The 16,895-nt window shown below is 44.9% G+C and overlaps 3 protein-coding genes across 4 annotated transcripts; 2 read left to right on the top strand and 1 right to left on the bottom strand.

The window, feature by feature from the left end:
* Positions 1 to 8,332: 8,332 nt before the first annotated feature.
* On the bottom strand, positions 8,333 to 12,120 carry H4bc24 (H2B clustered histone 24). Of its 2 annotated transcripts, NM_001110555.1 has the most exons (2): positions 11,716 to 12,120; positions 8,333 to 10,048 (listed from the first exon to the last, which is right to left on the bottom strand). In NM_001110555.1, exons 1-2 carry the CDS (start codon positions 12,090 to 12,092, stop codon positions 10,021 to 10,023), a joined length of 405 nt encoding a protein of 134 aa, NP_001104025.1. In that variant the 5' UTR covers positions 12,093 to 12,120; the 3' UTR covers positions 8,333 to 10,020. The 2 variants fall into 2 exon arrangements, with proteins under 2 accessions (NP_001104025.1, NP_001300807.1); NM_001313878.1 differs by lacking the exon at positions 8,333 to 10,048 and having other exon boundaries at positions 11,662 to 12,120.
* Positions 12,121 to 12,387: 267 nt separating this feature from the next.
* Positions 12,388 to 12,839, top strand: H2ac24 (H2A clustered histone 24). Its single transcript, NM_178185.2, has one exon. It carries the CDS (start codon positions 12,388 to 12,390, stop codon positions 12,778 to 12,780), a length of 393 nt encoding a protein of 130 aa, NP_835492.1. The 3' UTR covers positions 12,781 to 12,839.
* An 826-nt stretch (positions 12,840 to 13,665) lies between these two features.
* On the top strand, positions 13,666 to 14,071 carry H4c18 (H4 clustered histone 18). The gene has a single exon (NM_175657.3). It carries the CDS (start codon positions 13,705 to 13,707, stop codon positions 14,014 to 14,016), a length of 312 nt encoding a protein of 103 aa, NP_783588.1. The 5' UTR covers positions 13,666 to 13,704; the 3' UTR covers positions 14,017 to 14,071.
* The last annotated feature ends 2,824 nt before the right edge of the window (positions 14,072 to 16,895 follow it).

Raw genomic sequence — 16,895 nt, 5'->3', positions numbered from 1 at the left:
TATCAAACCTCAATGGCAAAATATCAGTGAGCCCACGAGGTATCTGAGAATGGCATTCTGCTACTAAAAAAAAGGGCTTGGAGTGTTGTGAAAGACATTTCCTTTGGTCAAGGGAATGGGTTGAACCGCATGCTTTCTCCCTGAGGTAAGCTTCTCTTCTAAACTTTTCTTGATTCTAAGGAAGTCCCTACAGACTCTGTTCAACCTGTCTTGGAAGAAATGTCGCTATTTAGACGTTTGGGAAGTTGTTGATGGTGGGAGGAAGGGCTGGGTTATGTGAGAGTCTTTTTGTTTGTGTGGATAGGGGTCAGTTTTCAAGACCGCTTCTAACTATGAAGCCCTGGCTGTCCTGGAACTATGTAGACGAGGCTGCCTTTAAACCAGAGGTCTTTCTGCATCTGCCTGGCATTCAAGGCATGAACCCGTCCAGATTTTGAGATTCCATCTTAGAAGGGAAACAAAGTGAAGGGAAGAGAGAAACAAACCTCAGGGGGAGAAGGAATAAAAGAGAAATAAAAACCAAGAAGAGAAAAAACAAGACGAACAAACACAAACAACTGAGAACAACCAAGTTCGCTCGGCCTTAGGGGACGATTGATTATTTGGGTGGCTTTTTTTTGTTCCAAATCTTTCCCAAAGTGTCTCAGCAGAAACAAACAGGGCCCATAATCTAAAGGTCAAAGCCTTCCTATGGAGGTGGGTTTTGTTTTGTTTGGTTTTTGTTTTGCTTTTATAATTTCCTTGCTTTTTTTTTTTTTGAAGTGCTTGCAAAACTCCTGTTCACTTATTTCAAACACAGGCAAATATTACTTGGGAAGAGAATAAATGCTGCATTTATTTCAACAAATTAATCCTGTATCTTTGGAAGACTAAAATAGACACTAAAGTCCAATATGACCTTGTTTCTTTTACTCATAGTTGGAATAAGAGCGTCACTGACTTCTGCCGTGTTGTAAATCTGTGCCACATAAACTTTTGCTTCTTGCTCATTAGTTCCTATCAGGTCAGTTCAAGGCAGTGGTCACATGCTGTGATTTCTTCTTTAAAATAGTCCATATTATTATAACTCAGACCATCCATTTTATACACCCTCCTTTTCGAATCCAAATTAGATTCCTGGAAATGCTCTGAGAAGCAGCAGCAAGTGATAGGACAGGAGAGGACAGTGAAGCAGAAGCTCGGGGGCCAGAACTCCACAGACACCACCCATGTGGGGAGAGCGCATTGACATTGTTGACAAAATAAAACAACAATCCCCAACAGCAGCAATCTCCAACAACAACAACAGCAACAACCAACCCCAAACATGATAGGAAACAGCTAATAAAAACATCCCTCTATAGCCAGTACAAAGGCATATGTAAAATTAATTTGAACTCTGCTATCAATAATGAATTTTATTGTTCCATTTTCTTGTCATTCCTTTAAAATTGGAGACATTTTCTTGTCAACTACTTTCTGTTATCAGTCAGAGTCACACAGGTTGTTCAGCCTCTATTTGGTGACCATGTATTTGGAACATTTGTAGTGAATGTGATAGTGGTTGTTTTATTTATTTGGTTGTTTTTGACACAGTGTTTTGATGTGTCACATCTGTCGTCCTCAAATCATAGATTCTTCTGCTTCAGACCTCACAATTCTAGGGACACGGGATTTGGCTACCTTGCCTGGCAGATAGTTGCATATTGATTGTTCAGGCATAGGTGTGGGGCCACCCACCTGAGCACCTGCATAGTCTTGAAGGAGAGCCCCCCCTCCCCTCCGCACATACCGTTTGTTCTTATACACACTTTCACGCACATATTCGCTCCTATGCACATATACATACATAACACTCTCATACATTGTCAGCCTCACATTTTCTACCCTCACTTTCCTCTCCTTTCTGATTTTGCTCCCTCTGGAGTCTGGATATTCTCTAGCGTGATAGACTCCATACACCTCACGCTGGCTTTTGGCCAGCAGAAAGCCAGAAGATAGCATAAGATGGAGAGTGAACCTTCCAGCATCTTCCTCAGCTTTTGACCAGCTTGGCTCCGAGAAGCGGAGATGAGGTCCATGACTGTCTAGCAATGGTGGTTTGAGCAGACATTGAATTTTTTGGATTAGGAGATGGTTGGCCTCCCAGGTCACCAAGGCAAACTCCAGGCTCCTCCCAAACCTCTGGTGGATAAATTGCTCCCTCGACCGCCAGCCACCTCAGCCACCTAAGCCACCAAATAAAACTTCAATCAATGCCCAACTCGTAGCACTCTGTTGGATTTACTTCATGCCAACTGTTTTTGCAAGTGGCTTTTCCCCAGTTGTAGCAAAGTCTGATTGCGAATTCTCAGGACAATTCCATCCTTCCGTCTGTCTGTCTGTCTGTCTGTGACATGTGACATATATCATATTTATATATATATATATATATACACACACACACATATACATATACATATATATACATATATATGCCACAAAAGATATATATCTATATGTATATGTACATACATTACTGTGCGTAAACATATAGCTTAGATACATTACACAGATACATATAAATATATACATACATACATTTATGTACATATACAGATTAAGCAGGAGGGAAAATTACAAGCTGCTAAATTCTGATGGAGACAAAGGAAACGGTTCTTAGATGCGGTGGATTTCAGACTCACATGGGGAAAACTCTGTAGCCTCCCATCGACATAAGCAGCCAAATGTGAAAACACTAGTTCATCCATTTTCCAAAACCGATCAACACGGATGCTGTTGGGTAGACGGCCAAAATTGTACCACTGGTAGAACTGGGGGCTGGGCCCTCAGCAGAGGCTCTGAGGCCGCAGAGATTGTTCTCCTGCTGTCTCTAGGACCACGCTCAGACTCCTGCTGAGAGCACACTGTAAAAAGTCCTGACCTGGAAGAAGAAGAGGGAATCCAGAGGCTTTGTCTTCTTGCTGCTTATGGAAGGAGACAGGAACCTTCAGCTACACCCTTGCTGGCTGTGTCCAGGGATAAAACAAAACAAAACAAACGAACAAACAAACAAACAACCCACTTCCCTTTAACCACATATGGTTAGCGTCATCCAGAGGTTTGACTTCTTCCAGGGTAGAGGTAGAGCCTTCTACAGCCGAGAGAGAGAGAGAGAGAGAGAGAGAGAGAGAGGGAGAGAGAGAGAGAGAGAGAGAGAGAGAGAGAGGGAGAGAGAGAGAGAGAGGGAGGGAGGGAGGGACGGAGGGAGAAACTTCCAGGATGGCTTCCCAAGAGTGGGGGTTGTGGTGGGGGTCAGGCTGGGTGGCTTAGAGGAGCCTTTCTTCCCCCAGGTGAGGTTTTAACCAAAATAATGAAAATACAGGTGCTCAATACCACTTTTGAGACATAGGTATTGTTCACTTCTAGGGAGACTCTCCTAGCTTTGGGGCAAGAAGTGTTCCGTGAGTGGATGCACATTTGGGAATGAGAGGACTGAGTCAGTCAGAGCCAGGCTGACAGGCTACAAACGGGCAGATTGGAAGTCTAGGCCTAAGTTTTTGTTTCCTAGAAACGAGAACCTGGATCCTGGAACCTGTGGTCAGCCAGCCACAGCCTCGGGTAGCCAATCCGAGGGCACCACGTCCTCTGGCCTGGAGCAAAGATAGGTAGCTAGAATGAGGAATCAACCATCCTGGGAAGACTCCAGAGTCCTAACCAATTTTAAGATCAGTCAGACCCCTAGGGACAGAGCTAACTAATCAAGGTAAAAGTTCACACCCTGTCCCTGGAATTCCCCTAATTTACAAGAAAAGCTGGGCCTTAGAGTCCATTCCCAGAATGGGAGACCCCTGCATTCAGGAAAGTCAGCTGAAAAAGCACTCTTTGCTGGTGCATACTACTTGAGTAGGGTACTATTCTTCGTCGATTCTCAAACCCTGACATGAAGAGATGAAGGCATAGTGTAAAATGAAATTGGGAAGAAAGCAGAATGACTTTAAATCAAACTCAACAGAAGCTATCCTAAGCTCTGGGACGATCAAAAGCAGAAAGTTTATACACCTGGGGAGATTTTGAACTCCTACTGTGAGTCACTCCTGGAAAGACTGGAGCTAAAACCAAAACAGTCCTGGCCTTCCTTAGGACATGATGTGTGGACTAGAGAGGCGAGTTTATGAAGCAAGAGGTGGACTTTGAGGAGCTGTGAGAAGGGGAAACACAGATGGGGTACCCAAGCCCCCTAAAGGGAAGCTCGTGCAGAAATGAGGGAGAACGTCTGGAAGGTCAGAGTTAATATTTGAGGTGTGAATGGAGATCTTGAGGAGAACAATGATTGAAACTCGAAAGGGGAAAGACCTGTTAGCTTTGGTCTAACCTTTGACCCAGTCTCAGGAGGCTGTCGTCTACAGAGTTGTCACTAGAGAAATAAGCAATTGTGCAATTTGTTTAGAAAAAAAAAAAAAGAATAAAAACAAACAAAAAGACAAACATCGCCCCAAACAAAACCAAAAGGACTCCAAACAACTCGTGTTTTAAGGATGTCTATGGTTTTGTGCTGTGGCTCGTTCACTGTGACTTTCAGCTGCAGAGGCTTTCCCTAACCGGAACCAGAGCCACAGCCCAAGAAACCAGCAGCTGTGACTGGACACAGTGGCCTGAGCAAGAGTGGCTGAACCGCTGGGCTCCTTGCTGTGTGGAGACTGGGAGAAGAGCACAAGTTTATTGCCTTCACGTTAGGTACTTCTCACTTCTCAGGTACAAACGTTCTTTCTGATAGGGGAAAAAAATAGGCATTTATTTAGAGCGCACACACGTGTGTATTCTTTTCCGGGAATAAGAAGATGCCTGAAACGTAACCTTTCTCACTCACACCAGAATGTGGGTTCCAGAAATTGGGCAGGCTCCCTGCAGTGTTGATTTCTGACCATGGGTCTCCTTAGACATTTCTGAGGGCTGATAAAACTAGTGTTGGTTGTGAACACGTGTGGTGCGCAGTTTTAGGGGTTAATACTGGGACATGTGTAAGTTTCAAGGAATGGAATGACTTGATAATGAAAACCGTGAGATGCTCCAGTAGGATTTGAGCTTGGATCCCTGGGTTCAAAGTTCAGAGCACTAAACCTCACACTGTGGGATCAGCAAGTATGTTGTCCCCAAGAGATTTCCCTGCAGGAGCTAGCTCACCCCTGACACACCTCTGACTGCAAAGTTTAGTTATTTAAAGTGGAACTCGACCGCCCTCCTGTGGCATATGCTGACAACACATGGAGGGTTTTCCTTGTTTAGAGCATTAAATTGACTTCGCATTTTGCAGGGCAAGCAGAGTCAAAGAGGCTAAACTTCTGTGGAGCTGAAGACAGTATAATGAGTATAATCTAAGAAAATATCTCAACATATATTCTGTAGGATTCTTTTGAAAAATCTGGTAAAGCCATTATTATTAATATTAGTTTTATTATTTGAAAATTTCATATAATATGTTTTGATCGTAGTCACTCCTTGCTCCTCCCCCAACTCCTTATAAATCCACTTCCACATTTATACTCCTGAAATTTTGCCTCCCCCCATAAAAACTAACTTGAGAGGTTCCCTAAGATATAAATCCTTGGGAATAAAATTTTTGAATTCTCCGAGAAGCACACTGGAGTGCTCAGGGGGAGCCAGTGACGCTGGATCTTTAGTCCACAGTGACCCTGAACTGGGGAGGATGGCTCCAGAGCTGAGTCAGCTCCTGGGACACCTGGCCAGAGGACATGACAAGGCCAGAAGAGCTGTTTTCTGAAATTCCCCAAGGTCTCACTAAATATAGAGAAATTAACATCATAGCCAATCAGAATTGTACTAATGTCACTGCTTTGTCCCTACCATTCATAAAAGAGGTTACCTAATATTTCTGGAAAATTCCCCTAGCCCTGCCTAAAAAGGGACTTACAAGCTCATTGGGTGGTTGCCATTTGCTGAATGGTTCACCTGTGAATGCTGGGTAATTTCTGTAGAACAAGGCCTCTTTGCTTTGCACACTTTTTGAGTCTGGGATCTTCCCTCAGTGATTCTTGGACCCCAACAAACCTATCCGATCTGTACTTCCCATGGGCTCCTAGAGGTGGGACCCTCCTTGGAGTGGGGTCCCCCTACAACCCCCCCTTAAAGAAAGGTATCTCTTTCCCAGGAGCTATCAACTGTTCATGCCTCCTTAGGGGTGAAGGCTCACGCATCACTTTCCACTCGGTTAGATCTTGTTGTGCAGTCAACCACAGCTGCTGGGATTTCGTGCAGCTATTGGTCCTATCATATCCAGGAGACACTGGTTCACTGTACTCCTCCCTAACTTTTGGCTTTTACAATCTTTCTGCCCTCTCTTCCGTGACTATTTCTGAGCCCCAGTGATGTGTGTATATGAGGGAGATGTCCCATCTGTGACTGAACACTTTACTGACACAAAACTCTTTGTACTGGGGCAACTTTTTCAGTTTCAGTGTTAACCAGCATCCACTGCTGCAACCTTGGTCTTCTCTTCCTGGCCTCTTTGCTCGCAGCACAACGACTCTGAGAATTAATTAATTAGGAATAAATGCCTAGGCCACGAGCTTTGTCTCGTTCCCCAGCTAGCTTGTAACTTAAACAACCCATCTATTCTAGACTATGTCTGCCATGTGGTTGGTTATCTCTCCTCAGATGTAAAGAGAGTCTCTTATATACTGTGTAGAAATATCACTTACCGATAAAAAGTTGATGGTCTATCAGCTGAAGCAGGAAATAGAAGGTAGGAGTTCTGGTAGAGAGAAATTGGAACTCCAGGAGTTAGATAGAGGTGAGAGATTCACCCTGAATTAAGAGGAAGTCAGATGCATGAAACTGAGAGGTAGGTACCCACATGGCAGACATAGACTAGAATAAATGGGTTGTATAAGTTACAAGCCAGTCGGGGAAGGAGCTGAAGCTTATGGTCTAGACATTTACTCATAAAGAATTAGGTCTCAGAGTTGTTATTCTGGGAAAGAGAGAGGCCGGTACAAAGACCATGATTACACACTGCACAAAGAAACTTCTCTAATGACATCGGGGGAAGCACCAGTCTATGGGTAGGAAGGTATGAGTTTAGAGGGCAGCTTGGTTATTTCCGTTTAACAGAAAAATAGTATAGTGTTGAGCATGCGGTGTGTTTCTTCTTGTGGAGACAGCCTTATATCTAATCAGAAAATGGGTGATTCTCTCCGTAATATTTATGTATGATTACACCCATGGGTGAATCTTGCTATACAAGTCATTATTATAGTTCACAGAGTTAACAGCTAAGTAACTTGTTGATTATACCAGCACCCTCCCAAGCCAGCTAATAGGGAGGAAGAGTTCTGGTCACTACCATCTTGATTTCTCCACGTCCCATGTCCAAAATGTGCTGTGTCTTCAGCTTTGGGGTCTTCCCATCAAGTGGTGGTGGGTAACCAAAACCAATAGCAATGGCTATTATTTTTGAGGGGTACCTTTAGTACACCTCTGACCAACAACTCAAGTGGAGGTATCCCTTGTACTCAAGTGGAGTACATCTGGTACTGGGTTTTTAATTTTTAATTACCTATGGCTTCTGGGAGGAACATAACCCCTGTGTTCTTTTCCTATAATATTCATTTCTCCTTTATCCATAAAACGTACTCACTCTCCCATTGTAGAGATTGTCTTACTTGAGACATAAAGCTTTCTGAAAGCAGGATGGGTTTCCACTCCTAGGCTGCAGATAAAGTAGCGAGGTCAGTTGACTCATTGTCCATGATCACCTAGCAGTCAAAGTGCCTTCTGCATGAGTACTTGTGCGACTACCCTCTGTGACTTCGTGTCCTCAGATGTCTGCTTTTTGTCACCAAGGGTCTAAACGTTCTAACTTCTGCTTCGATTAATAGAGCGGCCCAAGAAGAAATGAGGGCCCAAATTTGGAAGATTGGATTCCTCTGCTTAGTCATGCCTGTGGGTGTCTTGTCTTTCCCCTTGCTTCGTGTACCAGGTCCTACATGTATGAAAATATTCTTCTAAAATTGTTAAGGCCACATTCTTCTGTCCGTACAGACACTGAGATTCCAGGTCAGTATAGACTTCAGGGTCTGAACTGTGCTAACATTTCCAGGTTCTGAGTGAGTTATAGGGACTACTACTCAGGAATGCAATGTTGTGGCCTCAAATGTTGTCTTGGTTTTTAAGTTAAGTCTTTTTCCTCCTTCAGATGTGAAGAAAGGGCAAAGAGATAGAATTTGGTTATACTTGTGGGAACTACACCTATACGTGTACACACACACACACACACACACACACACACACACACACAATTTCAACACTTTTAGCCTGTTTTCAGATATTTAAAAAAAAATCAGGATTCCAAAAGTAAAAGTATATAGACTATCCAATTTTAATGACAGATACACACACATGACTGTAGTTGGCATACTTACCATCTCAAAGGTTTATGAAGAGATAGAAAACTGTAGTGTATTATGGTGAGCTGGCTATTGCTGAGACAAGTTATAATCACCTCACAGAATCATAAAAATGTTCTTTAGTACAGAGCCTTTTGTATTACCATCTCTTTTAGGTTTTAGACTTTTCCTTATGGTCCTCAGATCCAAGCATCCCAGTAAAACCTACATGGTCTGTTTGGTAGTTGGGTCTTTCATTTTATTTACATATGCCTTTTTGCCTGTGTGACAAGTACGCCACGTGTTTGGGTACTGGTCACACAGTACACCTAGATCAGAGGTGGGTGTTGGATGCGCTGGAGTCAGAGTTACAGCTGATTGTGTCACACCTGCCAGGGGTGCTGGGAACCGAACTCAGGTTCTTGTGAAAAGTAGTAAGGGCTCTGAATTGCTGACCAGTCTACCGCTCCAGCTTCTTCATTACTATTTCTTGTGTGTTTCCGTATCATCGATATATTTCTCATAGGCAAGCATCTTACTAGAGTCGGCCCGCTGTATCTGATCATTACATGCAGTTTGTGAAAAACAAAACAAAACAAAACAAAACAAAACAAAACAAAACAACCAAACTCTGAAGGAAACACTGCTGAGGAAGGTACCCTAGTGGATAAGGTTAGATTTCAGGGCCTTGTTTCTGAGCTATACTGATTTCTCCACAAATAACATGTACAGTGAACATAATCCCATGGGAGCAGTGTAGGAGGTGAGGCCTTTTGCACACTTCTAGTTTCTGTGGATAAACACATAACAAGACACTGTGTCAAAAGTGGGGTAGGAGGCAGGAGAAGAAACAAATTTATTTAATATTCTTCTGTCATTAGGGAACTCACGGTCCCTGCGCAGGTTCTTGATTTCATCTATAAAAGTATTTTAAAGTTGACTCAGAAGGGAACTCTATGAAATTTGATTGACTTTTGAGACAGGAAACACCAGGTTTGGCAGCTATAGGGAAGGGAGACAAGATAAGTAAAAAACAAAACAAAACAACCAACCAAACAAACCAACCCCAGACACCTTTAAAGGCTCACCAGTGGAAGTCTGTCTGGGTGAGCTGGAGGGTTTCATTAAGGGGACAGAAGGCCCTTTAATGGGTCAGGCCAAGGGGGTTGGGATTTTGATTCCTGACAGGAAAAGGACGACTTACCAGCGAGTGTAAGCCATTTTGTTGAGGGAGGGGCTTTTCCTGGTACCTATCTCCTAAAGGGGTTACTTTCGAATTCACGAAAACATACACAGGTACACGGTGCTACTACTTGTAACTACTTGTCACTGTCTGTGTCTTGAAGACACTCATCACAGATCAACCTTTAGACAGGCGGTGATGACACTCGGTGGCGACGAGCAAGCGTTCTGAAAGTTCTTAAGCCAGTTTCCACTCATTAGCCGTGCAAACTCAAGCAATTTCTTAACTGTCACTGAACACGTGCCTTGCGACCTGTAGTATAGGCACAAGTGTTAATTTACCTTAAAAGGATGCAAGGAAAAGAAAATGACTCAAACTGGGGGTAGTGGCACTCACCTTTAATCCCAGCACTCAGGTGGATCTCTGAGTTCAAGGGCAGTCTGATCTACAGAGTGAGTTCCAGGAGAGCCAGGGCTACACAGAGAAATTTTGTCTTGAAAAACTAAAACAAAACAAAAAAGAAAAAGAAATGACTTAATTACTATAAAGGACTTTAAAAAGCATCATATAGCATAAGAATGAATAACTAGCTGAGCGGTGGTGGTGCACGCCTTTAATCCCAGCACTTGGGAGGCAGAGGCAGGCGGATTTCTGAGTTCGAGGCCAGCCTGGTCTACAGAGTGAGTTCCAGGACAAAAAGGGCTATACAGAGAAACCCTGTCTCGAAAAAAAAAAAAAAAAAAAAAAAAAAAAAAAAAAAAAAAACCAAAACCAAAACCAACCAACCAAACAAAAAACGAACAAAAATAAATACATAAATAAATAAACAAATAAAAATAAAACATAAGAAATAAAAAATTAAAAAAAAAGGTTCAGGTGACAAATATTAAAAAAAAAGAATAAATAACTATTGTGAAAAGTTACCTTGGTGTGTGTTTTTCCACCAAACACAAGGCTGTATTATTGTAATTTGCTATCCAACAGATTACTTCTGGTCTTTTGAATCACAAACTATGCTGGGGAAAGAACCAAAACAGGTAACTAAGTGTGGGGCGGAGCCTGGAAGGAAGGCTAACAGCACTGGGTGCACATTTTACACATTTTGCAGAACCAGTAAATTTCCACCTGTAGAAATTCAGGCTGTAAAAGATATTTCCATATTTAACCACAAACGGATATTACTCAATTTTCCTTCAAAGTTTTGCCAATTTACAGGGTATGACTTTGCATTCTTATCCTAAGCTTACTAGGGAAATAATAGATATTGAAAGCAATGTTAAGTTTAGGAAAACACAGGCGGCTTTGGTGAGAAAAAAATTAAATCTCTTGCTTTAGTATCGTGAGGAATCATGAGTTGGAAAAGTGAGATGATAAGTTATTGGTCCTTTTGAAATGAAACCTGTGATGTCACTTGGTGTGTGATGTGCAGCACATTCGTTCTACAGATGCATATCCAGTCGATACTAAAGCTGGGGCCTAAGGTTAGTCTTTCCATTCCTAAGCCAACCTAAGTTGCAAACGGAATCTCTTCAGTTTTCACAGATGCAACTTGCTAGGTAGCAATCGGAAAAAGCATCTTGATGGATCTTTTCTTGCCTAAAACACTGACATCCCTGAGCATGTTCTTACCCTAGGAATAGACATCCAACGGGCCAACTCGTTCATTCCCTGGTCGAGCCTAGAGCAAATAGGGCAGGAATACACGGACAGGATATCCCTGTATGCTCAAGAAGTCAGACAAAAGTATTGATCCTTCAGGACAGTTCCGATGCCTTTCGCTGGGCATGCCCGATAAGGAGAATGACCACAATCGCCTTCTTTGACTTACCCTTTTGTTTAGATGAGGCTTGCTAATTGGTTTTTAATTACGTCTACCAGCTAAACCTGAAGACCAGGAACTTACCACATACTTCCTCCCCATTCTTTGTTCTCCTTCGCCTCTTTGGACAGGTAAACAAGGCGGAAGAGGCTCTCGGCAAAACACTAGGAGCTGCTTCTAAGGTGCCTGCGAACCGGGACAGGGCACCCGCACCCACACAAGAAACACATCTCCCACGTCCACTACCCCAAAGTGAAAGGAACCTGCATGTGTAACAGCTTTTTACGCTGAAAGTGTAGGTGGCTCTGAAAAGAGCCTTTGGGTTAGGAGTGTGAGTTAAAGGAACTCACTTGGAGCTGGTGTACTTGGTGACGGCCTTGGTGCCCTCCGACACCGCGTGCTTGGCCAGCTCCCCGGGCAGCAGCAGGCGCACGGCCGTCTGGATCTCCCGGGACGTGATGGTCGAGCGCTTGTTGTAATGCGCCAGGCGGGACGCCTCGCTCGCGATGCGCTCGAAGATGTCGTTCACGAACGAGTTCATGATGCCCATGGCCTTGGAGGAGATGCCGGTGTCGGGGTGCACTTGCTTCAGCACCTTGTACACGTACACCGAGTAGCTCTCCTTGCGGCTGCGCTTGCGCTTCTTGCCGTCCTTCTTCTGGGCCTTGGTGACGGCCTTCTTGGAGCCCTTCTTCGGGGCGGGAGCGGACTTCGCAGGCTCAGGCATGATGAGACTGGAACTCTGGAACTCTAGCACGGAAGCGACTTGGTCCTGTCTATTTGATGAGGTCTTATTCAAATGAGGCATGGGATCGGGCGCCTATGATTGGTTCATGATATACATGGCGACATCCGAAGTCTTGTCCAATTGACGTGCGCCCGCGAATGCTTCCCATTCGTCTAGAAGAAAAGAAGAAGTCAGCCAATCGCATAGGCCCTTTTTTGCGCCCAGAGAAAACTATAAGGGCCAAGCTCTTGCTCTTTGCAAGCGTACGGTTTTCAGAAGCTGTCTACTTTCTACCATGTCTGGACGCGGCAAGCAGGGTGGCAAGGCTCGCGCCAAGGCCAAGACCCGCTCCTCCCGGGCCGGCCTGCAGTTCCCCGTGGGCCGCGTGCACCGGCTGCTCCGCAAGGGCAACTACTCGGAGCGCGTGGGCGCCGGCGCCCCGGTCTACCTGGCGGCCGTGCTGGAGTACCTGACGGCCGAGATCCTGGAGCTGGCGGGCAACGCGGCCCGCGACAACAAGAAGACGCGCATCATCCCGCGCCACCTGCAGCTGGCCATCCGCAACGACGAGGAGCTCAACAAGCTGCTGGGCCGCGTGACCATCGCGCAGGGCGGCGTCCTGCCCAACATCCAGGCCGTGCTGCTGCCCAAGAAGACCGAGAGCCACCACAAGGCCAAGGGAAAATAAGACCAGCCGTTCACTCACCCGAAAAGAAAAAAAAAAAAGGCTCTTTTCAGAGCCATCCACAGTGTCTTTTAAAGAACTGAATACTTACGTAAATCGATGTCATTTTGTATGCGGTTTAGAGGTGAGGGTTTTAGAACCAGAATTGAAGACAAACGTTGTGGTTTCTGCCCAAGAGAGACTGGCATACATGAACCCAATATAAATGAACTAATTTCCCTTTGAACTACGGTGTTAAGTACTGAAAACTGGCCACTTTTCATGCTTAGGGATCTTTGTAAGCATGAAAAGTAGCTCCGTGTCTTGTTTTCCTTTCGTGTTTCCAGATGGGGATTGAGTCTCCCTAGATGTCCTAGAACTCCAGGCCAGTCCAGCCTTCAACTCCTATTAGCCTGCCCCTGCCCCTGCCCCTGCCTCCCTAGTGTAGAGTTTAAAGGCATGTGCCATCACCGCCATTTGCCATGTGGTTGGGAGCGAGGGGGCATACATTATTCAGACCTAGAACCTCGTCTTTAGAGTTGGTGTACTTACTCCTACATAGTGTTACTGTAAAAGCGACATGTTTTTCCTTTGTATACTATAACTTTTGTTCCATAAGGACGTAGTGATCACATTTAATGAACAAGGTAAAGGCGTGCACGTATGAGTGCGCACCTGCATCTTGCGTTGTTTGATGCACGTAAGTTTAAAAAAAAAAAAAGAAAAAAACTGCTAACGAAAACCTGTAGTGCAGGGAGTTGATGAAATTAGCTTCCTTTCCATATAAAAACCTATTGTGTTAAATTTGCTCTAAGCCCTTCCCCCGGCCACACCCACTTACACTGAGCTCCTGTTTTCACTCCGGTCCGCAAGTTCCCTATAAGAGGGGCCGGCCTTCTCCAGAAGGCCGTCTGCTTCGTCTTAGAGCAGTACAGTTTTGTCTTCATCATGTCTGGTCGTGGCAAAGGAGGAAAAGGCCTGGGCAAAGGCGGCGCCAAGCGCCACCGCAAAGTGCTGCGCGATAACATCCAGGGCATCACGAAGCCCGCCATCCGCCGCCTGGCCCGGCGCGGAGGAGTGAAGCGCATCTCCGGCCTCATCTACGAGGAGACCCGCGGTGTGCTGAAGGTGTTCCTGGAGAACGTGATCCGCGACGCCGTCACCTACACGGAGCACGCCAAGCGCAAGACTGTCACCGCCATGGACGTGGTCTACGCGCTCAAGCGCCAGGGCCGCACCCTCTACGGATTCGGCGGCTAATTATGCTCACCTAGAGCTTCTTTCTCAACTAAAGGCCCTTTTCAGGGCCATCCAATTAATCCTCCAAAGGGTTGCAACATTGCAGTACGGGCGGGCAAGTTTTCCTAATGAGGCTCTTTCCAGCTACTTCTCGGGGGACGGGGGGGGAAGGCGACGAGGGCAGTCTTTTTCAGGGTGAGCCCTCCGTCGTGTCACGTGTGTCCTGGAATTTGGACGGCTCCTTTGAGAGGAGGCAGAGCTCAGGCGCTGAGCAGTAGGAACTCCCATGCCCCGTCCCACCCCTGCCTCCTACGTAGAGGTTTGCTTCAGGACTACCACGTTCCAAAAGACTTAACTTTCTGTGGCCTCGATGTACCTTGCTCTCTAGCTTATGTGGCTGTGATGGTAAATACAGCCAGAGCTATGAAGCAGGAAGGCACAGTCTGTGGGGTTTTTTTTTTTTTTTTTTGGTTTTTCGAGACAGGGTTTCTCTGTGTAGTCCTGGCTGTCCTGGAACTCACTTTGTAGATCAGGCTGACTTCAAACTCAGAAGTCCGCCTGCCTCTGCCTCTGCCTCTCTCTCTGCCTCTGTGCCTCTCTGCGCCTCTGCCTCTGCCGGGTAAGGCCAGTCTTAAGCCAAAATAAAGAAAAGAACCCAGAGATTCCTGTTTCTTACATTCTGATGTAGTGAAACATCATTAAATCGATGTAGCAAAGGAAAATTTAAAGTTTGTTTTTATTTACTACTTGCTGGGCATGGTGGTAAACCCAGCATTTGGGAGGCAGAGCAGGAAGATCTCCGAGTTTGAGGTCTATGAAGCGAGTATCAGGACAGTCGAGCAAAGAGACCCTGTCTCAAAACAATTTTTTTTTTTTTTTTTTTGGTCTGTGTTTCTGTAGGCAGGTGTCCATAGAGACAAGAACGGGGTGACAGATCCCTTAGAGCTTAAGTGACAGAAGGCTATGACAGAAGGCTACCTGACCCATTTTTACAGTGGATAACAAAGTACTCATTCCTTCACTTATTAAAACCATGTCAAGCTAGCCTGGAATCTATAAGTAGCCAATGCTCACCTTGAAGTTTTTTTGGTTTTTTGAGACAGGGTTTCTCTGTGTAGTCCTGGCTGTCCTGGAACTCACTTTGTAGACCAGGCTGGCCTCGTAATCAGAAATCTGCCTGTCTCTGCTTCCCAAGTGCTGGGATTAAAGGCGAGCGCCACCACCGCCCGGACCCACCTTGAAGTTTTAAGCATTTTTATTTTTATGTGGTTAAGCCCATGGTTACTAGAGCCACTGGAGCTCCTGGAATTAGAGATACAGGCAGTTGTGAGACCCCCTTCCTCTCCAAAGGTGCTGGGGATTTAACTTGGGTCATCGCAGAGAACAATGCAAGTTCTTAACTACTACAGGCCACAACCTTAGAATCTTGACCCTCCTGCTTCTTCCTTCAGAGTGCTAGGATTACCACCGTGAGCCGGCGTACCCAGCGTACATGGCCTATGCAGCTCTGAATATCCAACTCAGACCTTCATGTATGCTAGGTAGGCAGACACTGCCACTTGAGCCTGGTGACACATACATACTCATAGTAAAGAGCAATATAAAAAATGCAAGCAGATTAAATTTGCTCTCGTGGTTTGGGCTTTGTTATTGTTGTTCATTGCCTTGGTTGCAATACATTTGGGGGACAACCAGAAACCCTGGGAAGTCAGTCGATGTCTGTCTGCGCTGCTCGTCCTGTATTACCTAACTGGAGAACACGACTCTACTTCACTACGATAATACACTTTATTCAGTAAATTAACAAGACAGATCCTGCTGTTGTCAAGAAAGGATTCTTCATGTCCATGGACTTATCAAAGGGTCCGTACCACAAAACACTGACCCGACACTGAGTTTTCCCGAGGCATCAAAGTAAGACTCTGAGAGAAATTCATCAAACTCAGTCTTTGAAATAGTCTTAGGTTTTGTAGGTCATAAGAGAGACGGCTTCAGCCCAAATCACTTTATTTCTTTAGGAAGGAGCAGGTTCTTCCACACCTGAGCTCACCTTAGTAGCCAGGCCTTCTCATCCAACACACTTTCAGTTGCTTTCACTTTCAGCCTGTCCTCTCAAACTTTAGAAAAACACCCTGTGAAACTTTGTCCAATATGTCAGGGACTTTAGAGCAATGACTTTGGCTGGGAGGGATGGTTATATACCCTAATCCCGGCCCCTGGGAGGCAAAGGCAGGCAAACTTCTGAGTTTGAGGCTACCCTGATATTAAAATATAGTACGATCAGGGCCAGCCAAGGCCTCATAGTAAGAAACTCATTTGGGGTTTCACCAGAGAAGACTAATCAGACATGGGTTTAGCCAGTAGAAAATCTTTATTAGGCAGCTGGCTACCACACTGGGTGTTTGGTATAACAATGCAGTGCCAACACTTTCTCAAGTGAGCTTTAAACACCAAAAACATGTCCTGAGTTGTTATACTTCTGTTAACAAAAACAGTTAGGCAGAATCAGAACTATAGAAGCCAAAAGGCAAGGTTACTACATCTAGAGACTTTCCCAGAACTATGGACTTTGATGAATTAGGCCTGTGTTTTAGCTTCAGCAGGTGATATTGTCTATGTGCTCAGTTTTACAGCCTGAATGGCACTTCCACCATGGAATCCGTTACATTAGGTTCTCTGGGCCTACTAAGGTATGAAGCCCTGTTACAAAAGGAAGAGAAAGAAATAAGAGAAAGAAAGAATAATAATTTTCTAGAAAATGTATAATATAGGGGCTGGAAATACAGCTCAGTGGTTTAAGAACATTTTTTGTTCCTCTGGAGAATCCCAAGTTCAGTAGTCAGTGACCCACACCACAGCTCACAACCTTCTGTAAGTCTAGTCAGAACATCCACTGCCCG

The sequence above is a fragment of the Mus musculus genome, chromosome 13 (genome assembly GCF_000001635.26).
Source record: "Mus musculus strain C57BL/6J chromosome 13, GRCm38.p6 C57BL/6J".
NCBI classification, from domain to species: Eukaryota; Metazoa; Chordata; class Mammalia; order Rodentia; family Muridae; genus Mus; species Mus musculus.
Note: the sequence above shows the minus strand (reverse complement) of the source record. Positions and strands in the feature narration are given on the sequence as shown.